Source organism: Pezoporus wallicus, unplaced genomic scaffold, assembly GCF_028554395.1.
Source record: "Pezoporus wallicus isolate ANWC-B61680 ecotype Strahan unplaced genomic scaffold, APGP_CSIRO_Pwel_v1 contig_8232, whole genome shotgun sequence".
In the NCBI taxonomy this organism is placed as follows: domain Eukaryota; kingdom Metazoa; phylum Chordata; class Aves; order Psittaciformes; family Psittacidae; genus Pezoporus; species Pezoporus wallicus.
In genome coordinates this window covers 538,942-562,778 of record NW_026637105.1, presented here as the reverse complement: position 1 = coordinate 562,778, position 23,837 = coordinate 538,942, and the positions used below count along the sequence as shown (strand labels likewise).

Here is a 23,837-nt window from a genome sequence, read left to right as displayed (position 1 = left end):
CTTCCCCTTCTGTCTTCCACGCTCTGGTGGGAAGATGAATGAGGGTGAGTGTTGCCCATAGCACAGTGCAGAATACCCACAGGCCTGTCGCCCTGAGGAGCGCTCTGATGAACTATCTGTGGCACATACCCCACCACTTAAATGGCTTTTAAGGATATATATGTGTCTATAAATATAAATGCTTCATTTTTAACAGATCTGTCAATATCCATCTTGAATCACAGCTTGGGCTGCAAAGGGGTTATGGCTTATGCTGTGCAACCTGTTAGGTCTCTTGGGCAATCCTGAGAGAGGCAGAGATGAGAAAATCCTGGTGCTTGTTGTAGGCTCTGACTCCTAAAAAGCCATTGCTTAGGGTAGCTGGTGGAAGGCATAAATGAGGAGTTTCAAAGTGGATGCATTCAAGGGTGTTTCTCTTCACCTACATCTCAAGTAAGGATCCCTATAAGCAACCTGCCATAGTGTCCTACATGATATAAGAGCTGTAGGGACAGGCCAAGGGGAATGGCTTTAACCTGCAGAGGGGAGACTGAGATGAGCTCTGAGGCAGAAGTTCTTCCCTGTGAGGGTGCTGAGGCGCTGGCACAGGGTGCCCAGAGAAGCTGTGGCTGCCCCATCCCTGGCAGTGCTCAAGGCCAGGTTGGACACAGGGGCTTGGAGCAAGCTGCTCCAGTGGAAGGGGTCCCTGCCCGTGGCAGGGCTTGGAGCTGGAGGAGCTTTGAGGTCCCTTCCAACCCAAACCAGTCTCTGATCCTAAGATACTAAATCACCCCAAGGAGGAGGAAAAGAGATTCAGGCAAATCTGTATTTAATAGCGTTCCCCAGCAAGGGGAACAGAGGTTCCTGGAATGGATTTTTGCTGAAATGCTGTTTTCCAAATTAAAAATAAATAAATGCCTCCTTAAATCCTCATTTTGAGCAACATGAAGTGGTTTAAAAGAAACACCACAGACTGCCTGCTCGCTGGGAAAGCTTCGTAATGTCATCTTTCAAATGTGACAGGCCGCTGAGTATTCCATTAGATCTATCAGATATGTGTGAGCAGCAAAACCCCTCCAGAAAACAGAGGAATTTCTGTTCATCCAATTATCCTGACACAGTCCTTTGTAGTCGTGTTCCACATTCTGATTTCTAAACAAAATAGATTTTCATAAAGCAGAAATTTGAGGGCACGGAAGAGGAGAATTGTTCTTATTTATTATTTTAAAAAGCAGGTGATGCTGTATTCTGACTTGTTCTAATCTAAATTGAGTCATTTGTAAAGCTTGACTTTCATCATTACGTCTCCATGTTGCAAACAAAATGAGGGATTAAGAGGAGAGTCTGTAGTGATCTCTCTTTATCAATTATTGTTCAAAGAGACACGATGCAATTAGGGAAGCATATACTTCATGGGTAATGTGGTTTAGTCTCTGTATTTTAGGATTGATCCTTAGTAATGAATGTCTGGTTTCTGCTGCTTGTTTTCATTACTGTTGGGTGTTTTGGAGCTGGGCTTTCCATTAGCCATGAACTCGGAGCGGGGCTCTGTCTGCTCGCAGGTTCCGGAAGGCAGGAAGGAATATGGACTTCGTTATGAGTATGTCCTTACGAGAGTGCAGTCCAGATGTATTGGAGCTGTGACCTCGGTGCCCATTGCCTTCTGCTGGACTCTGTGATGATGAGCAGCCCTCTGAAGTCACTGCAGGTTGCTTTAGATCCTGCTGAACAGCCCGTTCCCTGGGGACAGGAGCTGACCCTCCCAGGGATGCATTGCCCCATCCGTGGGGTCAGCATGGGTACCTGGTGCGGGGCATAGACACGTGATAGGAAAGCTTTCCTTGTCCTTTAATGCGCAGGGTTACTTAATCATGCAGAAATCAGCAGCCCTGCACCTCTCTGTGTGTGGCTTGGGGAAACAATCACAGCTAATTGGGTAATGGAATTTGGGATGGGAAGTTGCGGAGGATGTAAAAAATGGAGATTATTTTTATAAAGCTGCTGTCTCACCGATTGTGCCCCGAAGGACCTCAGAGCGCAGGGAATTAGATCCTGCAGTCACGAGCCATTGTGCATCCTGCAAGAGCTCAACTTCAGCCTGGGGTACCTGGGCTGCTCTGTGTTTTATTGACTGGGAGGGAGGACTGGCCGTGCCCCCGAGGTTATCCTTGTGCTTGTTTGGAAAGTGCCAGAGAACCTTTAACTGCAGCGCTATGGAGGCGGAGCAGAGCAGGACCTCTTCAGTGCTGACGATGGGTCCAGTGCTGTGGAGTGTCTGTAGGAAGCACCCTGCAAACTCTTCCCAATCCCAGTCTAGTATTTTGTGGAGTGAGGAGAAGCTCCCCAGGGCCCAGCAGTGAGCACTTGCAGCCCAGAACCCCCCATGCTCTGGGCCACATCCCCAGAGCGTGAACAGCAGGTCAAGGGAGGGGATTCTCCCCCTCTGCTCTGGGGAGACCCCCGTGCCCCGAGTCCTGATCCAGCTCTCAGTGTGAGCTGTAACTGCTTTATTTTAAGAGAAAGCAGAAAGCTGTAACCAAACGATGAACAAAAAGCTCCAAGCTAGCATCTAGCTCCGGAAAGCACTACTTTAGGTAAGCTTCAAGGAATGATACTTGACATCTCCCTGTCTGAAGTTCCTGCAAACAGATGTTATAAACAGATTTTTTTTCCTTAAAGGCAAGAAAAGCATGATTAAAACCCCCTTGTTAGTTATATCAGTAATTTTTCTTGACAACTTTGTCTTAGAAATGTGCTAATTTAGGGATGAAAGTATGACAAGATAACGAACAAGAAAAGAACAGTTTGAAGTGGAAGACAGGCTGTTTTCCTCCATAGATAAGGACTGGCTCATCAGCAAAAGGATCCTATAAAGTGGTTTGGACATCATGCTTTCTGCTGGGAGATTGTTTTTTAACCACATTAACTTCAAATGTGCCAGTACGAATCCTGTGTGTTAGTAAAAACTACTGGTGTGCGTGCTGCAGGAAGCCACTGTCTGTCTGCCGGTATCCAGATGGTTTTGACAGTGTGGGGTTTGTGCAGAACCCTCTTGTGTTGAGAGAGCCTCGGTAACAGCCAAGTCCAGATAATAAAAACAAATAGCTGCTTGGTTACATGGGGAATGATCTTTCGAGGTCCCTTCCAATCTGTAGCATACTGTGAATTTTCATGTTGGGAGGAAGGACAGGACTCCCCTGGTGATGGATGGTTGGAAATCTCGATGCTACCCTTGTGTTTTCTCATCTTCTGGATGATGTTTAAAGGGGATGGTCGCAGCAGCACCTCTGGTAGAGCCACGATGCAGATTTTATCGTTGATGCTCCTGTGGCTACTGGTAGCAGCTCTGTGAATTTATCCTTTGCCAGTAATATGGGTTTAATATGGCTCTGCTTTTTCCTGCTATCTTACTGCATCTCTGAGTGTACTGTTCACGCAGATCATGTTTGCAGTCCTTAGGCTATGGGTGTTCATTTGAGCGCTGTATTCCCACAGAAGCAGAAAATGGCTTTACAGCACAATGTGTTCATGGAATAACTGCATCAGTAGAACTGGGTGAACCTAACTCAGCGTTTCATTCCCAGGATCCCTGAAGTTTCGTGGAAGTTCCCTTTTGTGTTTGCTGGGTTTAGTGTGTGCAGGGAAATGGCATTGTGACCTGGGGATGAAGGGCGTTGTGTCCTGTTTGTATTACTCAGGTTAGGTCAGCTTGGCTCAGATCCCCAAAGACACTAGTGCAGACCTAACATGGTGAATGCAAAGGAAACCCCAGTGGTTCTGAGGGGTTGGGATCAGTGAAGCTGTGAGGGATGGATGCAGGATGTCCTGCAGCGTATATAGCTGTTGCTTCTTTTTAAGTCATTCCTAAAGCTCAGCTAATTCTTTTCCTTGTCTTTATTTTAAATCTCTGTAGTCAAAAAGCAAATGGAACTGAAGTCCAGAGGGGTGAAGCTGATGCCCAGCAAGGACAACAACCAGAAGACATCAGTGTGTAAGTTTTTTGGCTCCTCCTTACGCTGTCTCTTGGGTATTGATCTCCTTGAACATTTCATTTACTTTCCAGTAATCTCTAAGACTTTGTCACTCTTTCAAGTTTTAATGCTTTTCCCTCTCTTCCCTCTGCATTCCTGCATCACTTCCTTCCAGTGCTCTATTCGCAAGCATATACTAACTCCTTGAAGTGGGAATGGAGGGGACTGATGTGTGTGCATTTAATATATACTGTATGCTTCCTGCTCAGGGACAGGCTGGGGTCCATGACTTCTGCTGTCTTTTAGAGTGGACAGTGTCAAACCAAACAATATTGCAAAGTGAATTATCGTTACTGTTGTAAAATGAGAAGTAGGGATAAGGAGCCGCACCAAAAAAGACCTGTTGGAAAATCTAGAGGCAGTGTCAGTCTCTCTCTTTTTGGCTTTGCATTTTATGTCCCTGCAGAAAAATCAAACCACTGCTGTGCAAGAGCTCGTGATACCAGTTGTTACGGTCTCTCTCTCACTTACTTCCAGTGTATTTAGTGGTCAATGTGTTGGAGGCGTGCACAGAATGCCACTTGGTCACTGCTGCACGTTCCTCTTGCAGGAAGTGAATCCATTAGGTCCATTCATCTTTACTTCAGGTTCTTTTCAGAAGCAAGACTTGGAGTTTTGTTGTGTGTGTGACTGTGGACAGGCCCCTGGGCTGTTAAGGGGGCTCTAAGATTGAACAGGAGGGGTCTGAATTAACTCAAGTTTTTGTTTTATACGAATTCAGAGAGGAGCAGAATGATTTTAAATCAGTTTTTAGAGGCGATGGCTCGTTGTGTGCACGGTTCATTACACCCACCAAGAGGTGCTCTTTGGGCATCTCATTCGTTTGAATTTTGGATGCAGAAGTCAGTTAAGTGCCATGGCTGAACTGGCTGGCGGAAATCAAAGCAGCTCACTTGCAGGCCTACATGAGAGTGCTCGTGGGCTCTGGGTTTTCAGGAGCGAGCCCAACAAGGAGGCTGAAGAGCAGGGTGTAAATTGCCCCACATCTCCAGCGCAGAACACAGGCGAGGTGCGTTCAGAGGAAATGAATTCCATTTTTAAGGGAAAGCCCCTGTTTGCAAGATGCTCTAGTTGATGTGTTCTTGCCAAGAAACAGCTCATTGTGATAAACACTGCAGTTCACTGAGAATGAGATTCTGTTGGAAAACAGGACTAGCTCTGATTGCATGGGCACGGGAGACAAAGGATGTGTTTGGAGTGGGTTATGCACTGTCTGGGATATTGGATAATGTGGGGAATGGAGTCTTCACCGAGTGAGAAATGCTAGCCTGGTGTGGAGTCATTGGTTTACTGTATACAAGTATTCTGGTATTGAGAACAGAGGATTCCTGGTTGCCCTTCTTGGCAGTGCTCAGCTGGGTCCTTGTGGTTTTACTGTTGCTAATGAACATTCTTAATGACTGTCCCTGCAAGGGGCTGTAAGGGAAAGGTGCTGAAGGCCAAGTAAGAGACAGACCGAGGTTCCCTTTTTGGTGTATACTGCTCTGTCACAGTCCTACTCTGCTTCCGAGGATAAAACTGTAGGAAGTCTGTGTTGTCTCTGCCCAGTTTATCCTCGCCCAATGGAGAGCAGGCTCCAGTCTTCAAAGCTGTCAATTCAGCATCTTGGGTAGTGCTAATCTTGTCATAGTTGATAAGGCAAAACAGAGCATAGGAAGGCAGCTTAGCCTGAAAGCTGTTAAGCTGTAATAATAGAGATGGTGATAGTGCTGTGGCCCAAATTCCTGGTGCTTGCCGCAGCCCCTTGCCTTCAGCTCCTTCCGTGTGCACTGCTCTCAGCAAGGGCTGGGTTGTAAACCCGGATTAACCTCTATCTTGCACAGCCTTCTGCTGTCACACCTCTGCCACAGTCAATTTCCAGCTTCAGAAGTGCTGATTCCAGAGAAGGTGGCTTCAGGAAATGGAGCCCCAAATGTTCTCTCTTCTTTCCCCTTGCTCTTTAGATTTGCATGGTGAGCCGGGCCCCTTCTCCTCTTCAGCTTTCCTGAGCTTAGGAGTCTGCGGATGCACCAGAGATGATTATGCAGGTGGGACAGGCTGATTAACGACCTGTGAAGGTCGCTGGTGTTGCTCTGTTTCATCTGGCTCAAATACCAGCAAAGCAGGAATTTCTGTGTCTCTTGGTAATGGCCACAGCTGAGCCGTGCTCTGTTTTCAAGGACGTTCTTACCAGCAGCGTTTTCCAGTGCTCTTCTCCCTTGAAGAATCCGTGGCCACAATAAGGCAGCTCATTCCCCTGCAGGTCTTTCAAAGGACTTGTGTTTGCCTGGATGGACCTGGCCAGATTAAAGCCTGTATGTTTTATGTGTCTGAATGGAGGCAGCACATAGCCACGTATCACCTGTTGTACTACTTCAGAAAATACATAAAAATACAGACTTTGGGGGGTACTGGTTGTGTTGGGTTGCAGACGTATTTATTTGAAACTGAAATCAAGTGCCTTGCACAATTCACCATCCCTAACATGGTTTGGACATCTTGATTTAGTCATTTTTAGGGGAAAAATAATACTGCTCTAGGGAACAAGATAGGAAAAATAGTTTTGATTTTTAGATTGCATTTAGCAGATCACTTATTTCTTGTGTAAATGTACGTATTCCAGGTCACACAGTGGGAAAAACATGGTGCTTTGCTTTACCAAACAGCATCACTGTTGCTTTTCTGACCTTTGAAGGAGGCATACCTGAAGGTGCGCTGCTGGGTGTTACTGGAAGGGATTGTACGAAGCAGGACAAGATCTGTGTATTCAGACTTACCAAGATCTATTTTGAATGTACAAATGCAAAGTCAGTTGGGAGGTGTTGACCACTCGTAGTTCTCAGCAAAGTGTGTGGTAGGTTCTAGGTACTCGGCGCTGCAGCAGTGAGTACTGAGCCATGGAAGAGCCAGCCTGGGGTTCTCTGAGAGGAGCTGTGTGTGGTCTGAGTAGGGCAGTGCTGCACACACAGCCTTTGCAAATGGTCTGTGAAATCTGAAGGGCTGTGAATGTTTTTGAAGGTGCCTACTTCTGTGTGCAGATTGCAGCAAGGTGTGAAATAGGGGCTCGGAATTCCCCAGCTGCATTTCCAGCAGGGCATAGCCTTCTCTAGGGTTAGGGCCTCACAGCCCAAGTCTGTCCCCTTTTCACTCTTGCTTATCACTAGACACGTGAGTATTTAACATCTGGATCAGTATCGTGAGGCCTGGAGATGTTTGAGACTTGGTTGATGGGTGCAGAACGACCTTCCTGGATCGGAAGGGCAGCCAGCTCGTCCTTGGGGTGAGCACACTGTCAGTAGGTCACCTCTGCTGCTTTTAGGGCTGAATTTTGTAACCCATTAACTTGACCTGATGTTTGCGTGGAATAACCGCCATCCTCAGCGGGATCACAACGATGACCAGTTAAAACAGCTAACTGCTGCCACAGTGCTTCCCTCCCTCTCCCCATGCCAGCAGAAGAGCTCACTGCCTTTCACTGTATTTCTCTTGCTGAGAAATGTGGAGTCTTTGTAAAACCTTTTTTAGAGGCTGCTTTGTTTTGTAGTTGATATTTTACAGTCCTAAATTCAATAAAAAATCGTCCCTTGGGACTCTGTAAGTGAACTTCCTGTATTAACATGGGGAGATGCAGACAACTAAAGAAGGTTCTCAATTCTTGTAACAGATGGAGTAAATCACTGTACCAAACGCTGCAATCATAACTGGCTGTTAGGGAATGCATGATGAGAAAGAGGTTGTTGAAAAACTCAGGAGGAGAATGAAGGGGTGGAAAAGTAGTTCTGTGGCTTGGGGGAGAGAATCCTTGAGCCTATAATGGAGAAATTGAGCAGTTCATCACAGTTTTTAAGAGCTATTGTTTTTCCTAGTAACCTTGAAGAATTCATTTTGGAGGGCTCCAGCCCAGGCATAGATCAGTCAAACCTTCAGGAAGATGAGCACTGTACTGACAGCAAGTTCTCAGCATAACAAATACCTTTTATAACCTTTGGTTTAGTTATATTTGTGTGTGTGTGTGTTTAAAACAAAAGATAGAAGAACAAATAAGTGACCATCTAATCCATCTCCTCCTTTTCTTTTGCTGTACAAATAAAATGCCCCAACTATCCCAACCAGATAATGGAGATATCTTTCCTTTCCCCCTTGCTCTGTTTTATCTTAGCTGTTCTCTGGTTTATCTACATGTGATATATTGATATTAATATAATGCTAGCTAATGAGAACTGGTTTTAGTCTTTGGAGATGCAGTTGGCAACTGACAGCCTGCCTGTGGGGTTGGGTGGTCATCTGTAGCCTTGCTTCCTCCCAAAGCTTGAACCAGAGGCTTGGAGGTTCGCTGTCATCTGGTATGGGACATAAATGGATGTGGTATCAGCGCAGAGTAACTAACGTGGGCATGACAGATGCTGTCTGTATAGTCTTTTGGCCATGGGAGAAAGATTCTGATGTGGAAAGGGAATGGGGTAATCTGCTATGTGAGAAGCAGCATCCAGGTGTTTGAATGCAGATATATCTATAGGAGCTGTAACTGTGCACATGTACCTTACAGGCGTATCTCATTCGGTGTGGCTTTACTCTGGGGAAGGTATAGAAGATGAGAAATCTAGCACTTTTGCTTCAATACCTCATGGACCTGTGCCATGCAACCCTTGTTTGTACACTCTGTGTGTTAACTTTACTTTGTTTGGAGATACCTGCATGCACAGTCATCATGCTTGCGTAGGTAGGCAGTGATTTAAGAACCCCTAAGGAAGACTGTCCCCTGTGGGCTTTGCTCAGCTGACCTTTCCTTCCTCAGAAGCAGTTATATCATGGCAGGCTCTAGCAGAAGGGCTCTTGGGAGCTGGTGATTTCATTTTGCAGAAGGATTACCAAATTGCTTTGCATCTCAGACCTGCTGGAGATAACGCGTTCCTGGAGCAGGACTTTACCATGGCTGCTTCAGTTACTGGGGCACCGCTGCTGAAAACATTGGAGGTGAATCCCTTCCCTGGACAGGGGCTCACTTCCTCCCGACTCGTACGTTTGGAATCATGGCAGACTGGGAAAGGTGGCAGCAAAGCTTTGTACCTACGAAACACAGCCATCAAAAGGTGCCGTGTGCTGCTTTCATGCTCCTGTCTCTGTCCTCGTGACTGAGAGTAGTGTGAGGTTATGAATATGCAAGAGGGAGAGCAACCTCTCAGGAGCCTGGTTTCCCGTCAGACTGCATCTCTGTTGACTCTTGTGGCCTCTGACACGTGGAGGAGCACCAAAGCATCGTGCTGAACGCCGAGCCCTGGGCAGCAGCAGCAGGGACAGCCCTGACCCCGTCCGCTGTGCTCAGGGCAGGGGGCTGGCTCTGTTGCGGTGGGGTGGAAGGGGGGGCCAGGAGAGACAAAGGCCCTTTCAGAACGGGGGGGGTTGAGATGAGATGTTAGCACCTTGAGCCGTGGGAAGCCAGCAGTGAGGTGTAGATGCTCAGATGAAAGCCCTGTACCAGCATGAGCAGAAGCGTGATCCTTCCATCCTCCTAGGAGCAGCACTGTATCTTCCAGATGTAGTGCCTCAAGACACAGGGTGTGATTATGAGTCGTGCTTTTGTGTGTTTGCACTGTGCAGCCTGTGTCTGTTGTACCTACTCCACATGCTTACCTTCCCATGCAGATATTTACATGCACGTTCCTCCACGTCTTCCACCCTGCTCAGTGCCATGCCCATCTCGGACTGTTGAGCCAGCGTCTGTTGTGAGAAACATGCCTGTCACTGAACCATCCTCCAGTTGGCAGTGGTCTGTGGGGCACTGTGCTAACGCAGTGTGTTCTGGAGTGTAATTGGGATTTTCCTTTAGTGCTAGGCAGAGGAAGCAGAAACACGCTCACTGCAGATTCATGCTTTGTTGCTTCAGCATCATTGCCAAGGCGTGTGTTTTCTTCGTGTCCTTACCTTAGTGATGCAGAAAGCTCAGTCACATCAACTTCTCCAGCTCCGTGACAAAGCCCCCACTTTGCTCCATATTACTGTGTGTTTTGGCAGTTACTGGAATTCAGAATTGAAATCTGTCTGTTGCCAGATCTCACCTTATCCTGCCCGGAGCCACCCCAAATGAGTGCTTGAATTCCTGTTTGTGCCATTTGCCAGGGGGAAGGTGGAAATGGGGAGATGGAGGATGAGGTTTGAAGGTGTTTATTGAGTGCTGCTGACCACTTCACAGGTTCCATGTCTGTTGGCAGTTACATTGAGGTTGCTCCATCGAATTTTTCATACTCAGACTAAATGACTTGCTTTAAAACGCCAGACTTACATTTCCCTTCTCCTTCCTCCCTTTTGTCCTGTGCTTGGTTCTTGCCCTGGTATCATACAGCTGCCTTTTCACCGAGCTGTTTTCTCACTGGGGGGGTTGGAGGGTGGTAGCTGTCACCTTGTCCTCTGCGGGTGGCTGCTTGCATCACAGGCTTCGGAAATGGGCTGTTTAATTGGTGTCCTTGTGCAGAATGGAATGAACCCTCTTTTCAGAGGTACTTCTGTAGTGGAACGGAGGGAAAACTGCGTCCCTAGCTGGCATTTCCTAGAAACACTTGGGTGTATAAACTGAGCTGAAACAGTTCCAGTTACATTTGTTTCCAAAGCTGTGTGTTTTCTGAAACCAAATGGAACACGTTCAGGTTTTCGAGCTACCAGTTGCCATTTTCTCTCCACATCCACCAAGACAGTTGATGAAAGAATGTTTCTTTTGCTATTCTGTCTCTGTATGTGCTGTTTTTGCTTTGTAGTAACTCAGGTTGGTGTGTCCCAGGGACATAATATGTGTCCAGACCCTGGGATTCCAGAGAGAGGCAAAAGAATAGGCAACGATTTTAGGTAAGAACCTTTTCTGTGTGTGTTTCTGCATGCTGCAAAGCTACTGTCTGTAACTGTTGTGTGCTCCTTGGCATTATGTAGTCTGTTCTTACAGACCATGTGCACGCCTCTGAATGTGTTCTCTCTCGAAAGCTTGCTGAGACTCGTGATGTGGAAGAATGAGTGTGTATAAATGTGCACATGTGAGAGCGTGGCCCAGGTGAGGATCTGTAATGATCTCTCTTTCAGAGCATTTCTCTTTTCACACCATGGGCATTTAGCCAGGCTCATATAATCAATGTTTGTTGTCATTCCCTCCTCCGGTTAAGTGCAGAAAGAACTGTCTTAAACAGCAAAAAAATCACTTCTCAAATTAGCTTAAATCACAGCATGGCCCTGCCCCTGGTGAATTTGAGGTGACTTCCCAAAGCACTGGTACAGTTCCTTGTCGATAAGTACACGTGGTGCTAGATAATTGTTTTCTCACAGAGCTTAAAACAATGCTGTTATTCTCTTCTAGTTGCTTGCATTCATTCAAAGCAGGCAGGAAAAAATGAGCCTGCTGTTAGCAATGGTGAATCAATATTTAATCTCATTCTGCTGTCGATGACTGTTTTGTTCACTAAAAGTATCTTTCAATTTAACTGGAGTCTATCAAATTTTCCTGAAATCCGGAAAATGGATCAGAGGGGTGAGGGCAGAGGAAAGAGAGGTCCCAATAGTCCCTAAATGCTGTAGGATAAATGTCAGCTGCAGTAAAGTGTGAACAAGGCAGCACTGGCTTAAACCAGCAAAGGATCTGAATCCAGAGCGATGGACTAAAGAACAAAGCAGATAAAGATGTATTTTTCCCTCTGTAAGAATGCTGAATGTGTCATCTCTTGGGGCTCAGTCTGTGCTCCCGCACTGAATAAAATTCCCACTGAAGTTGCATTGAAGGACTCAGATCTGTTCTTGGACTATCACCACCTCAGGCAAACAGCACCCAGCACAAGCAAATGCGTGAGGCACAGGTTTGCCCCTCATTCATCCCTGCTGTTGCCTGGAGGGCTGGTGAACTCTGTGTTCACAACTTGGAGAATCACTGGGACAGTCAAAAAGTAAGTGACAAGCCTGTTGCTGCAGAAGCGTGGCAGCTGCTAACCTCCCGCTTTGTTCTGCCCGCTAGGTTAGGCTCCAGCATCCAGTTCACCTGTAACGAGGGCTACGATTTGCAAGGGTCCAAAAGCATCACCTGTAAGAGAGTGAGCGACATAATCGTGGCGTGGAGTGACCACAGGCCAGTGTGCAGAGGTGAGGAGACAAGTTTTATTGAGTTAGAACTGATGAGAGAATCCATCTCCTTAACGTCACCTTCGTGCATCACCCATTCCACCCTCAACTTGTTATCGCTTGGTTCTCAACCTCATGGGGTCCAGCTCCGTTTTGAAACTCTGCCTCGTGGAAGGGCAGAGCTGGATGAGCCCCTCTCAATGCTCACAGCCTGTTGGGAAAATTCAGCCCTGCACCACTGTGTTCAGCACAGCACTGAGTGCATTTGTGCTCCTGGAAATGGGAATTTGGTCTTGCCAGCTCTGTGGTCAGAAGTCACTGGGATCTTTGGTGCTTTCTAATGGACATTCTTGTTTTCTGGCTGAGCACGAGTGTAATATGAGTTCAGATTTCCAGTCTTCTCAGCACAGGCCTGAGAGAGGAACCTTTGCCTGATTCCAGAAATTCAAGTTTTAAGAAAAACACGTTTTTGTGTGCATGATGGAACTCATAAAGCAATTGCCATTAACTGCGGAGCTTCATGAGCTCTTAGCTCTGCACCATATAGATATTTGAGTCCTTCGTGGCTGTGTACTACATCCTCTTAGCAGTGCTTTCTGTCCCCTTCCGTTCTCGTCATTCCAGGTATTTCTTTTTGTGGGATAAGGAGGAGAGGGGAGAAAAGGTGAAAACCTGAGATAAAGTCTGGGAAAGCTAAGATAGAGATTGTTTTAACTGGAACTTGCTGCTGGTAGGCAGCCATGTGGGATTACTTGCCCTGTGATTCCTCACCAGCAGCATCCCGATTATTCTGTGGCCCAGCCAGGAGCTGACAGTGAATGGAGTTTCCTTTCAGCAGGAAACCCACTAATGCCCATTTTGCCCTTGGCCATTTTGTTTTCCTCGCTCTCTCTCAGAAGTCACATGCATAATTATGATATTTGTAATGCTCATAATGAACAACTTGTAATAATTTTAATTAAATCCCTCTAAAGCTCTTAAAGTCAGAAATTGGTATTTTTTTCAGTTCTTTTCTCTGTAATTTCATCCGCAGGTTTTTTTCAAGGCTTTGGAATCCCATCTAATTCTTGAAACAAGCCTCGAATAAATTGAATCAGTGTAAGAGGATATTTGGCATAAATATGTGACACCATAAAGGAAATTTATGGTGGCCTCTTGCAGGAGATAAGGAAGGATTTGCCTGCATTAGTAGGATTCTGTGAATCAACTCTTTTTTTAAACTGCTAACTTTTGGGGTTTTTCTCTTTTTAAAAATTTTCCATTTGCTTTTTATTTCTGCTGTAAGTCATTGGTTTTCTGCCTGTTCCATCCTGTTGGTGGCTGTTGTGTTCCCCTCAACTTGCAGAAGGCAGGGTCCTGCTGAGCCAGCCTTCAGCCCCCTGGAGAGTAGCAGTTTCTAATACCCAGTGATCAAACCTCTTGCCACTGTTTGGAGGCTGGTTTTGAGCTTCCCTGTCTACAGCAGATTGCCTCTGGATCCTGGGATGGGATCACATGGGAAGGGGGAAGGAGCGGAGAGGTTTAAGCATCATGGATTGATGCCCTCAGCTCCTTCCTGAGCTGTTTCTCAGCATTCCTCATGTTCCCTTGGGACCACCCCTGCGTGCAGGCAGACAGTTTGGCCAGGAGATCATTTTCCATGCTTTACTGCCATTTGGAGGGGGGGAAAGGCCTTGCAGATGCCACGTGTGCAAATGTAGCTCCTTTGAGATTTGAGATAAATCAGTTTTGAGGATCCATCATAACAGCAGGGGCAGTCACAAAACCAAGGTGCTGTTCTTCATGTTTTCTGCTTAAATATTACAACAAAAGACAATAGACAAAAATTTCCCTGCTTTTAAGGACTTGCCAGCTTCTGCTTTACCTTTTTAAGATACGAAGTTGAGCTGCCCTCTTGGACATGAGTGTGGACTCAGAACCAAACAAAGCCAACCCTTGCCAAATAAATACTTGCTGTGCAGTGTTTTGGGGGGGCTATAATGAAGAAAGGAAAATGGCTTTCTGAGGATGTTGAAAAGGAACCGATCCTTCCTGGTATCCTGTCGTGTTGGTTTCACTCTCCTGGACATGAAAGTATTTCTGTAAGGGCTTTAACATAAAATCAGTCCGAGCACTAGAGAGTGGGTTGGTGGGGGTTGGTCTGGTGGTCCATCTGTTTGATGTAGCCCCTGGAAGCACCCCTCTCATCTGTTCATCACAGAATAATCCTTCATCTCTGTTCCATGGGAAAAGAGGAATCTTTTGGGTAGCGAGAACAACACAGAGCAGCAATTTGTAATTCTCTCCTGCTTCCATATGTCTGCATCCCTACTCCTCTCCTCCTCCTCAGAGAACACAGCACACATCCCAAAGCTGAGACCTCACTCCCACATCTGTCTTGTTGTCCTCTTCACAGCTCGGATGTGTGACATGTACCTTCGTGGTCCCAGTGGTGTGATAACTTCTCCCAACTACCCTGTGCAGTACGATAACAACGCCTACTGTGTGTGGGTCATCACTGCACTCAATCCAGCCAAGGTAGGTCTTGGAGCTGCCTCTCCATGTCCTTGCTTTAGTGCTTTAGCTGAAATGTTGTGTAGCTGTGTTTCTTCCGAGAGGACTGGTCCCTGAATTCAGCCTTTCAGGTCTCTGATGTTGTACCCCTGTAGTATAGTAGAGGTACAGACGAGTCCTGTCGGTGCTCACTGAGGTTGGGAGCAGGGAGGCTGGTGGGATTTATCTCCCTACTGGTTTGCATGTGCAGTTCAAGTCTGGTGTCACTGATCATGCGGAGTGATGCCTGACTGCCTTGCTCTTTGTAAGATCAAGTCCTTTCATTTCCCACTGGCTGAGGGAGGGCAATGATCAGCTTCTTCCAGCCCTGCAAACTCAGCCTGATCCTCTCTCAAGAACTAAACACATGGACGAAAATCACTTTGCTGTGTAGCTCAAAATGCACTTTCTGAGGTGTTCTTCATCATCTTCTGCTCATAGAAGACTACAAGTTTCATTCTTCTCAGTTGTCTGGGTTCCTGCTGACATCATCTCCAATAGTTCATGAGCCAAGGCACTGAGCTCCTCTGCTGAGCTCCTCTACTTACGGTCCCTTACACCATGGTCCTTGCCTCTTACAAACCTGCTTTTTGTGCTCAGCCTTCAGCTGCTCATCCAAGGAAGGTGTTTCACAAACACATTGGTATCCCAGGATCTCAGCTATTCTAGAGATGATGGGAACCACCCACAGCTGTAACCTTCTCGCTGTTGGGATGGCATCTTGTGCTCTCACTTCCCTCTGGATTGCTTGCCATGGGCTGGCTGCAGAACCTGTGGAGTTCTGCTTCTTTCTCCCCCCCCCCCCAGTTCAAGCCTTTAATAAGGGCAGATCGCTGTTGGATTATGATTTTAATGAGGAGCATTCCTGTGTTCCAATTTCAGAAGGAGTTTGTGTTTAAAGGGCTGTCATTAGCTGGTCATTTCATCCAGCGGATGTCTTGGTTTGGCTGCATGGGAGTGTAGTAATGACCCAAATTCTGGGAAACTGGAGTGTGGAATCAGGATATTTTTCAGTGCTGATTTATCAGGAGTGATTTACTGGTTAATCAGACCCAGGAGGTTCTCCTTCATCAGGGTAATGTGCAAGTGGAGAACAGACCACATCTAACAGCAGCTATTACTGCTCAAGTGTCAGCTGTGTTTTTCAGCCTGTGGCCTGCAGACCCTTGGGTACACATTGGCTGAGCATGGACAGGTTGTTGAATACATCAGCATCTTAGCCTGTGGTGTATGTATTACATGTGTTTGTATTTTTGTGCAGCTTTGACTTTCTGACATCAGCAAAATCCAGCTTTTGAGTATATAAAATAGACCTCTGTGTGTGACAGGAGCTGTGCGCTGGATGTAGATGCGCCCTGGGTGTTCTGTAGGCTCACGCTTCCACTTAGGTTTTCCGGTACAAATGATGAAGGAGGAGATGGCAATCAGTTGTCAAGAGATGCTCATGGGCCACGTCCACTGTCTTATTGACCCTTTGTCGCATTGCTTTTGTGTTGAATATTGAGTTGAATCCTCAGCTCTGTTCATTTGCTTCTCTGCCAGCCTCATGCACAGACTTCCTGTGCTCTTCCTCAGCACTGTGATGGGATGAGTGGCTCCCCTCATTGAGCAACCTGGGCACACTGCCTCACTGCCCAAAATCTCACTGTCTTTGTGAATTCCCACTTAGGGAAGGTTTCTCCTTTTCCCCTGTTTAGTTCCTTCCTCAGCTTTCAAACCTGAGTAATAGCAAACCGTTGATGAAAGACCCCAGAATGTGCAAGTCCTCAGCTTTCATAATTCTTAAAGGGGTTTCAGATTGGTAAACTCCATGAATTTCAGCAGTTGACAACTTGGAGCAGAGATTCATTAGGACAAGAAAGTGTAGTTTGTGCTGTGTGGGCTGCAAGGTCGTGCACTGTGAAGAAGTGTAGCACAACTGAAGCAAGGATGGATCGGTCAGCCCAGCAGTTTGTGTTACCTCTGTAAAGAGACTGCCTTCTTCTTTTCTTTGAAGTGAGAAACAGTTAATCAGTAATACCAGGTTCTGAAGGGGTTTGGGATGTTTCCTCCTGGAAGCGTAACTTACAGGTAGGGAAAAACTCTCCATCTCTGTGAAGCAGGGAGGGTTCAGGGAAATGCACTGATGGGTTTGGGAAGGCCACTGCAGCATCCACCTCTTCCATTGCCTGCTCGTGTCTCCTTGAGCTGCTGTTCCAAGCTGCCGAGATGCTGTTCTTCAGCACAGCACTGGGATTTCCTGGTGTGTGTGTTTTAATGCCAGCCCCGTCACTGGTATTCCTACCTAACAAGTCACATAGTGCTGCCTCTGACAAGCACGTGTCAAACTCTCTCTTGCTTACCTAAAGCAGGGCCCGTGTTAGTTGAGCAGCACCAGGGCTGTGGTGTTGACGGGAGGATTCACCTCCTTGGCTCACGTGGCCATTGTGTGCAATGGGGATGGATGATCTTGCCACTGCACGCTCCCCAGCATGGGTGAGGGAGGATTGAAGATGCATTCATTAAAATGCCTGTAAAATACTTAGAAGATAAAAAGCACTATGGGCCTGAGCTGAAACCTGATGAAGTTGGTAGCAGCCTTCTATTGACTTGAGTGGTCTTTGGATCAGGTCCTGTTACATGAAGCTTTTAATATGAGCGATGGGAAAACCACTGAGCTGAATTTAGAACTCATTTGCAAGTCATCTGTTCTATATTTGGAAGAGGACTGTGAGCCAGATTCACTGAGCTACATAATCCCCTCGAAGTTTGCTCGGAAACCTACATAAACACTGTTATGGGCATAGGGCTCTTCAGCTGACAACTTGGAATTATTTCCTCTACAGAGGGTGACATCAAAGCCATTCAGGGGATATTCAGGGTATATGAGGTTTTTGCTGGTCTCCAGTGCCATGGGAATTAATTTCAACCACAGTGGAAAAGTAAATCAGTTGGGAGCTGAGAAATGCATGTGGTAATTGGTGAATTTGCATCAAAACTATTTCTGGACCTTCTTGACGAAATGGATGTTCCTGGTTGGTGTTCTCCTGGGGTTACTCTCACCTGGAGTCTAGGTGGCCAAATAAAGCTCTGTCCAAGCTCCTTGTGTCATCGGTGGGCAGAGATGGGCTCCTCCAGGGGATGATTCATCCCAAATGAAGGTAGATGCTGGCAACTAGGGAGAAGGGGGTGGCAATGAGTAATGTGTGCTTGTAAAGCATTTGAATATCACTGCAAGAGGTGCTGTTCTCCGGGGAGAGAATGATGTGGATTTTTCCTAGGAAAGTACCTGCACTTCACATCATTTTGCAGTACAAAGCCTTAAAATCGGGTGTCATCCTCCAGCCTATTTGCATGACTTTGCTAATTGCTTCCTGTCACTTCAGCAGCTTAAAATGGAGGTTTTGTGGCAGCCCTGTGTTTGTGGTGCTGGCAGGTCTCTTGTTTAATGAATCATGAAATAATGTTCAGTTTTCAGACCAAAAAGGAAATAAGAAAATGGATAAATAAATATTGCATTCAGCATCCAGTTCCTGTGCCACGAAGTTGCGGTGTTCACAATACTGAAGTGTAATTAGTTATTTCATTAGGGTCAGCCTCCTTAGGCTGCAGTTTACTTGACTGATTTAACTGATGATGTGCGCTGCTTTACAGCGCTGTGTTCTCTGTATTAATTACATTATTCCTCCATTACATGGTTTAATAAGAATCGGCACAGGTTAATATTTTGGTGCTACTACTAAAATTAATGGTTCCAGACTTCTAGGAAGTATCACAAAGGCTCCTGTTCTGCGCTCCTGAGGCTTTGGGGTAGTACCCTATTTCATGGCTAAAATACTTACTGTCCTTTTCTGTGCATTTCAAAAGTACTAATTTCATTTAGATGATCTTGAGGTCCTTTCCAACCCAAACCACCCTCTGATTTATCTGTAGAAGACAGTTGCACGTGGTAGTGCAGTCAGTGCATACATCAACATCTGACTTACCTTTTTGTTCTTAAGGGATTGAAGTTGAGTGGCTCTTGACAGACAAATGTTGTCAGCTTCCTACAGAGTCTGTACAAGAACACTGAAAAGGCAGGCTCACATTTTACCTAACGCAGTTAATAGCTGCTTTTGGTTCTAACTCTGGGGCTTTTATCCCCCTTGCACACATGCTCCAGTTATTTAAGGAGATGCTGCTTTTCTAATAGGCAGTAAATTACAAGATAAAGATTGGATTTTTCTGGGCCTTGCTCCCGTGTAAGTAGTGTAGGTGGCATCCTGTGTCTGTGTTCGTTGGCATTTGTCTAAGTCCTTATTTACTTTTTAGTTACTTCTGATAACTTCTGTGTTGTCTGAAATAGCAAAAAAGCAGTGTGAAACTGAAGTTGGTAATTTGAAAGTTAGGAAATGTAACATGTTTACAGGCGTCTACAAAGGTGTGGGAACCTTCATGTGCTCTGCTGGATCCAGTCGCTTAAAAAGCTCCAAGAAACAAAGTTCCTGTTGGTTTCTTCCAGCGTTGTGGGCGTAAAGAATTTCTGTAAATAAAGCTCTGTTCCTTCGCTGTTTGTTCTCTCTGTCTGAGGCTGGATTGAGGACCTTTGTCCCCTAAATCCCATCGTAATTTTCAGCTACTTGAAAATCGGGGATTTCAGCAGCAGCTGACAGACTTGAACACAAACCTCTTGGCTTCCATGGGACCTCTGCTCCTAAGAGATAAAATAGAGGCTGCATAAATCAAGTGGGGTGGAAGGTTTGGATAGAGCAGGAGAGAAGACGCAGGAAGCAAACAGCTGTGGACAGATGTGATGCCGATTGTGTTTGCAGGCAGCTTGGGACCACGTCCTTGGGCTACCCCAGAAGTAATTCATATAAAGCCCTTCTTGATCTGACTGAACCAGGGGAACTTTCTGAGCAACACAGAGGAAAAGAAGCTCTGTGCTTGCACCATATGTAACCAGCATGCTGCCTGGATGCACATTCAAATCCATGACCATAACCTCAGGTTTGTGAAGGGAAGGGTAGCAGTGCCCGCTGAAACAAAGCTTGCTGAAATCCCAGCACGCATATCTTTATCAATAAAGTCATCTAGAAAATCAATAGATAAAGCAGAAAAATCTGAGAGGCAATTTCAGTGAGAGCTCAGTCTGTCTGGGGAGAATTGCTACAGTGCTGTAAAAAGTGAGGCTGGTCACCTTTGTGATGTCCTGAAGATATTAATGCTCTTATAAATTGCTCCTCGATAGACAAGCAGATAAATAAACCAGACAAGGGGATCTGCTGCCTGCCTCGGCGCTTGATTCGTATTAACATGCTGCATCTTTGCCAGGTTATCAAACTCACCTTTGAAGAATTTGAACTAGAAAGAGGATACGACACTCTGACAGTGGGTGATGGAGGACAAGTCGGAGATCAGAAAACGGTGCTTTATGTGTAAGTAGCATGTCCTTTGTCCCTGTGAGAAACCCACATGGCAGTGTTTTGCCTGACAAGATGTGAGTGATGTGTTTGGATGGTTTATGTGCTGCTTGTCATTTCTGGTGTGACTGTTCTTGGTGTGTTCTTCCCTTGTCGCATTCTCTCAGCCTTCAGCTGACAGAGAGGCTCTTCCCTCTTTGCTTTGCTTCTCTTGAGCTGCCTTTGTCGGGTCCCATAGGGAGAGGCTGAGGCTGTCCTGGGAGCTGAGTGAACAGGATGGAAGTTTGGGTACAAGAGCGAATGCAGATCAGGCAGAAACAGAGCTGTTTGGATCTCTCTCCTGTGCTGTCCTCCTTGTGCAGTCATTTCTAACACTGCAAAGTGTAAATCCCTTCTCCTTGAGTGACACCCTGAGCATTTGGCACCCATTGTGCATTTGTGTAAGCAATGCCGCATGCTGCTTCAAGGCTGAGAGTTGGTTCCCCTCAATTTACACCTTTTAGTTTGCAGATTTGCTGTTCTATGGCAATTTCTTCAGTAGAGGAAGCAGTGTAGGTAGTCCCGTTTTCCTTCCAGGCCTTCCTGTATCACTTTTCCCCATCTAAATACGTTTTTTCATGGGGGTGAGGTTGGTTGGGGTTGATTTTTTGTTAGTTTGGTTTGGTTTAATATTTTTTTCCCCCAGTTTTAATTATGAAGAAAGGACTTTGGACCAGCACAGGGCCAGTGCAGCCGTGCCAAAGGAAGAGGTGAAATCTCTGATGCTGCCAGCTTTTAGACTGTAGGATTGCTGTGTTGTCAGTCTATTGTTTGGTGACCGAGTGCTTTATGTTATAGTGCAGCTAACACAGGAAATAAAAGGGAAGTGGATCCCTTTGTAGCACAGGGGTAAGTCAGGATCTTTTACAGTAGCCACTAGAAAATGTCATAAATGCCATAAGTGAGCCTCGAACATCTCTCACGAGGCTGTTTATTCTCATGAGCCTGATGTTGATGGCTTCTGTTTGCTCTCCCTCCAGTCAAGTGTCTGTTCCTTCTCCGAAGGGTCAGTGAGAAATCCATTTGTGTATCATTCAAATGTAGCTGTGGTAACTGTGCATCGTTCAGATCCATTTCACTGAAGAAAGTGATTCTGATGTAGCTTCTCTGAGTCATTCAAGTCAAATACTGCGGGGCTTTATGGAAATCCAGAGTCTAAAAGCCGATGGAGACCTCGGGGTGCTGCACATTTGGGTACTTCAGGAAATGCATCTCTTGGCAAGCCTGCTCTGAGCAGTGCAGCTCCGTACTGCAGGCACGGAGTTCCGTGGTACAGCCCTGCCAGTGTGTGCAGCTAGCCAGGAGAGCATGGGAGCAGTGCAGCGTGGGAGCTGTGCGTAGAAGTGGGAGTACAAAGGTTGCTGCTGCCTCAGCTTCCTGGTACAGGTGAGCTTGGAGCACCTGCAGGTATTTTGCTCCGTATTTCGGGGCTCAGTCGTGCCTTTGACTGTGCTCAGTTGCTGGGGGCTCCTGGAAGCGCAGCTGCGTGCCCTGTTGGGCTGAGGTTTGCCTCTTGTGAGCGGAGACGTGAGCCAGTGCTGCGTGTCCAAGTCTCAGACCCTCGAGGGCACTTGCAGGGGCAGGTGCTGGAGCAGAAGCAGGGAAAAGGCACGGTGACTTTTGGAAGGAATACGTGAATGGGTGCTGGGACCGGGCTGCCAGCACCCAGCTGTGTCTGAACTTGAAAGCCGCCCTGTTTTCCCTATCCAGTACAAAACAGAAAAGCAGACGGGTCTCCAAAAGCTGCTTCAGCAAAGCTGCTGTGCTCTTTCCACCCGGCAGAGTTGGGAAGAGTTACGGTGGTTTTGAATTCCTCCTCCCTCTTGTTTTTCCCAGTGAATCATCTCCCACTTCCATTTTCCCTTCTCGTAACGTTTGCTTCTCTTCGCAAAGCCGGTTTCTCTGAGGGCTGTTTTCCTGTGCATTTCTTCGCAGAGGATGAGCACAGGCACTCAGGTCAGGAGCTCTGACCTGTATATAAGTGTGAGGTGATGATTGCAGAAGTGTTTGTAATTGCAGTGCCACAGAACATTTCACAGCTGATTGGTCAAAATGTGCAAATTGCTGCCAGGGGAGTGGTTGGTAATGGCTGAAATGATCCCACATTGCCTGAAGCCCAGGAAGGTTTTCCGAGATCTCATTTTAATCATTCCTCATTTTCTCACTCCGTATCAGCCACTCAACACCTTGCTAATGCAAACCGAGAATAGCTGAGACTGCACAAGGTGTAGGGTCTGGTGTTTTATCCCAGTGCAGGAGAACTTTCCATTGAATTGCTGATGCAGCTCTGCTCTGGAGCCAGGCTGGGAGAGCTGGGCTGGGGCAGGCTGGAGAAGAGAAGGCTCCTGAAGGGGAGACCTGAGAGCAGCTCCAGTGCCCGAAGGGGCTGCAGGAAACCTGGAGAGGGGCTTGAGACAAGGGATGTAGGGACAGGCCAAGGGGAATGGCTTTAACCTGCCCGAGGGGAGACTGAGATGAGCTCTTAGGCAGAAGCTCTTCCCTGTGAGGGTGCTGAGGCGCTGGCACAGGGTGCCCAGAGAAGCTGTGGCTGCCCCATCCCTGGCAGTGCTCAAGGCCAGGTTGGACACGGGCAGGGGTTGGAACTGGAGGAGCTTTAAGGTCCCTTTCAACCCAAACCAGGCTGGGATTCTGTGATTGTGTTAGAGGTGTGAAGAGCACAGAAATACTCCGTTTGCAATGAATGTCATTGAAAGGCCATGGACAACTTCTCTCGGCATTCGCTGCCCTCTTAGCTGCTGTAATGCCATGTATCAGATACACCCATTGGATACAAGTTGGGTTTCTGGAGAACTCAGCATCCTGTTAAAGATAGGAGTTCCAGTTTTCTCGCTGCTCTTCATTTATTCTTGGCTAGTCAAGAGGAACTCGGTCCTGCAGCCTTTCAAATCAAGAAATACTCTTGAATCCACTTGCATAGCAGCTGACGTTATCCCAAACGGAGGTATGAAGGACCATTTGTTTCCAGTCTCACTCTCATGCCTGTAAAATGCATCTCAGAGAACATAACAGATTGTTAGGCTGAGCTTTCTGACTTGCAGAGAGGATTTTATTCCTGAAAGTAACAAGCACCCAAATCAATCATTCAGCTTGTTAAAGAGGAATGGGAAAGCATGAACAGACCTCTGAAGGTTTTTCTCTTGGTTATATTCCTCGTTCCTGCCTGGCTGCTGCTTAAATGACTTGATAAGAATCAACAATAACACTTCTGCACTCTGTATCACGCTCCCTGGATGCGAAACAGTCATTAGAACAAGGTTATTTCTTAATTTACCTGCACTTTGGGATCAATAATATTTCTGATGCAGATCAAAACCAGAACAGAGTGAAGGTGGGGGCAGAGCTCGAGAGCCTTGATGGGCTTGGGCGATACGAGTGTGATTTCAGGCAAAACCACGCTCCAGATTCCATGGGCAGAGCTTGAGCAGTGGCAGGTTTCAGGGCTGCAGTGGTGCCCAGTGGGTGTGTGACTGGTGAGAGTCTCTGGAATGGGGAGGGGAGTTAGGTGCACGGCAAGGTTGGGCCCGTTTAGCTTAGGTAGCACGGCTCTTGGGAAGAGCCCGGCAGGTAGCCAGGGTTAGGAGTGTCACGCAGGTACAGTAAGCAGCACAAGCCTTGAAGCAGTCATTCGACTTCATCCTGAACAAATGGCAATTGGCAGAGCAGCCAAACCGGCTCTGATTACGCAGGAAACCGGGAGTTGCACCAGTTACGCCTGGAGGTTGCAAGTTACATTTGTCTGCAGGATGCTGTCAACACACAGCTGCTGGTTTCTGCCCTTGCAGTACTG

At 46.7% G+C, this 23,837-nt stretch overlaps 1 protein-coding gene across 3 annotated transcripts in view; it reads left to right on the top strand.

Annotated features, from left to right (window-relative positions):
• Window positions 1–23,837, top strand: part of CSMD2 (CUB and Sushi multiple domains 2) — a 259,895-nt gene that overhangs the window by 112,236 nt on the left and 123,822 nt on the right. For 2 of the 3 annotated variants that reach the window (XM_057403458.1, XM_057403459.1), the window contains exons 7-11: window positions 3,893–3,970; window positions 10,739–10,826; window positions 11,974–12,098; window positions 14,473–14,594; window positions 19,902–20,005. In XM_057403458.1, the coding sequence (XP_057259441.1) occupies window positions 3,893–3,970; window positions 10,739–10,826; window positions 11,974–12,098; window positions 14,473–14,594; window positions 19,902–20,005 (517 nt within the window). The remainder of the gene's footprint in view (window positions 1–3,892; window positions 3,971–10,738; window positions 10,827–11,973; window positions 12,099–14,472; window positions 14,595–19,901; window positions 20,006–23,837) is intronic. The other variant, XM_057403460.1, reaches the window with a different exon arrangement.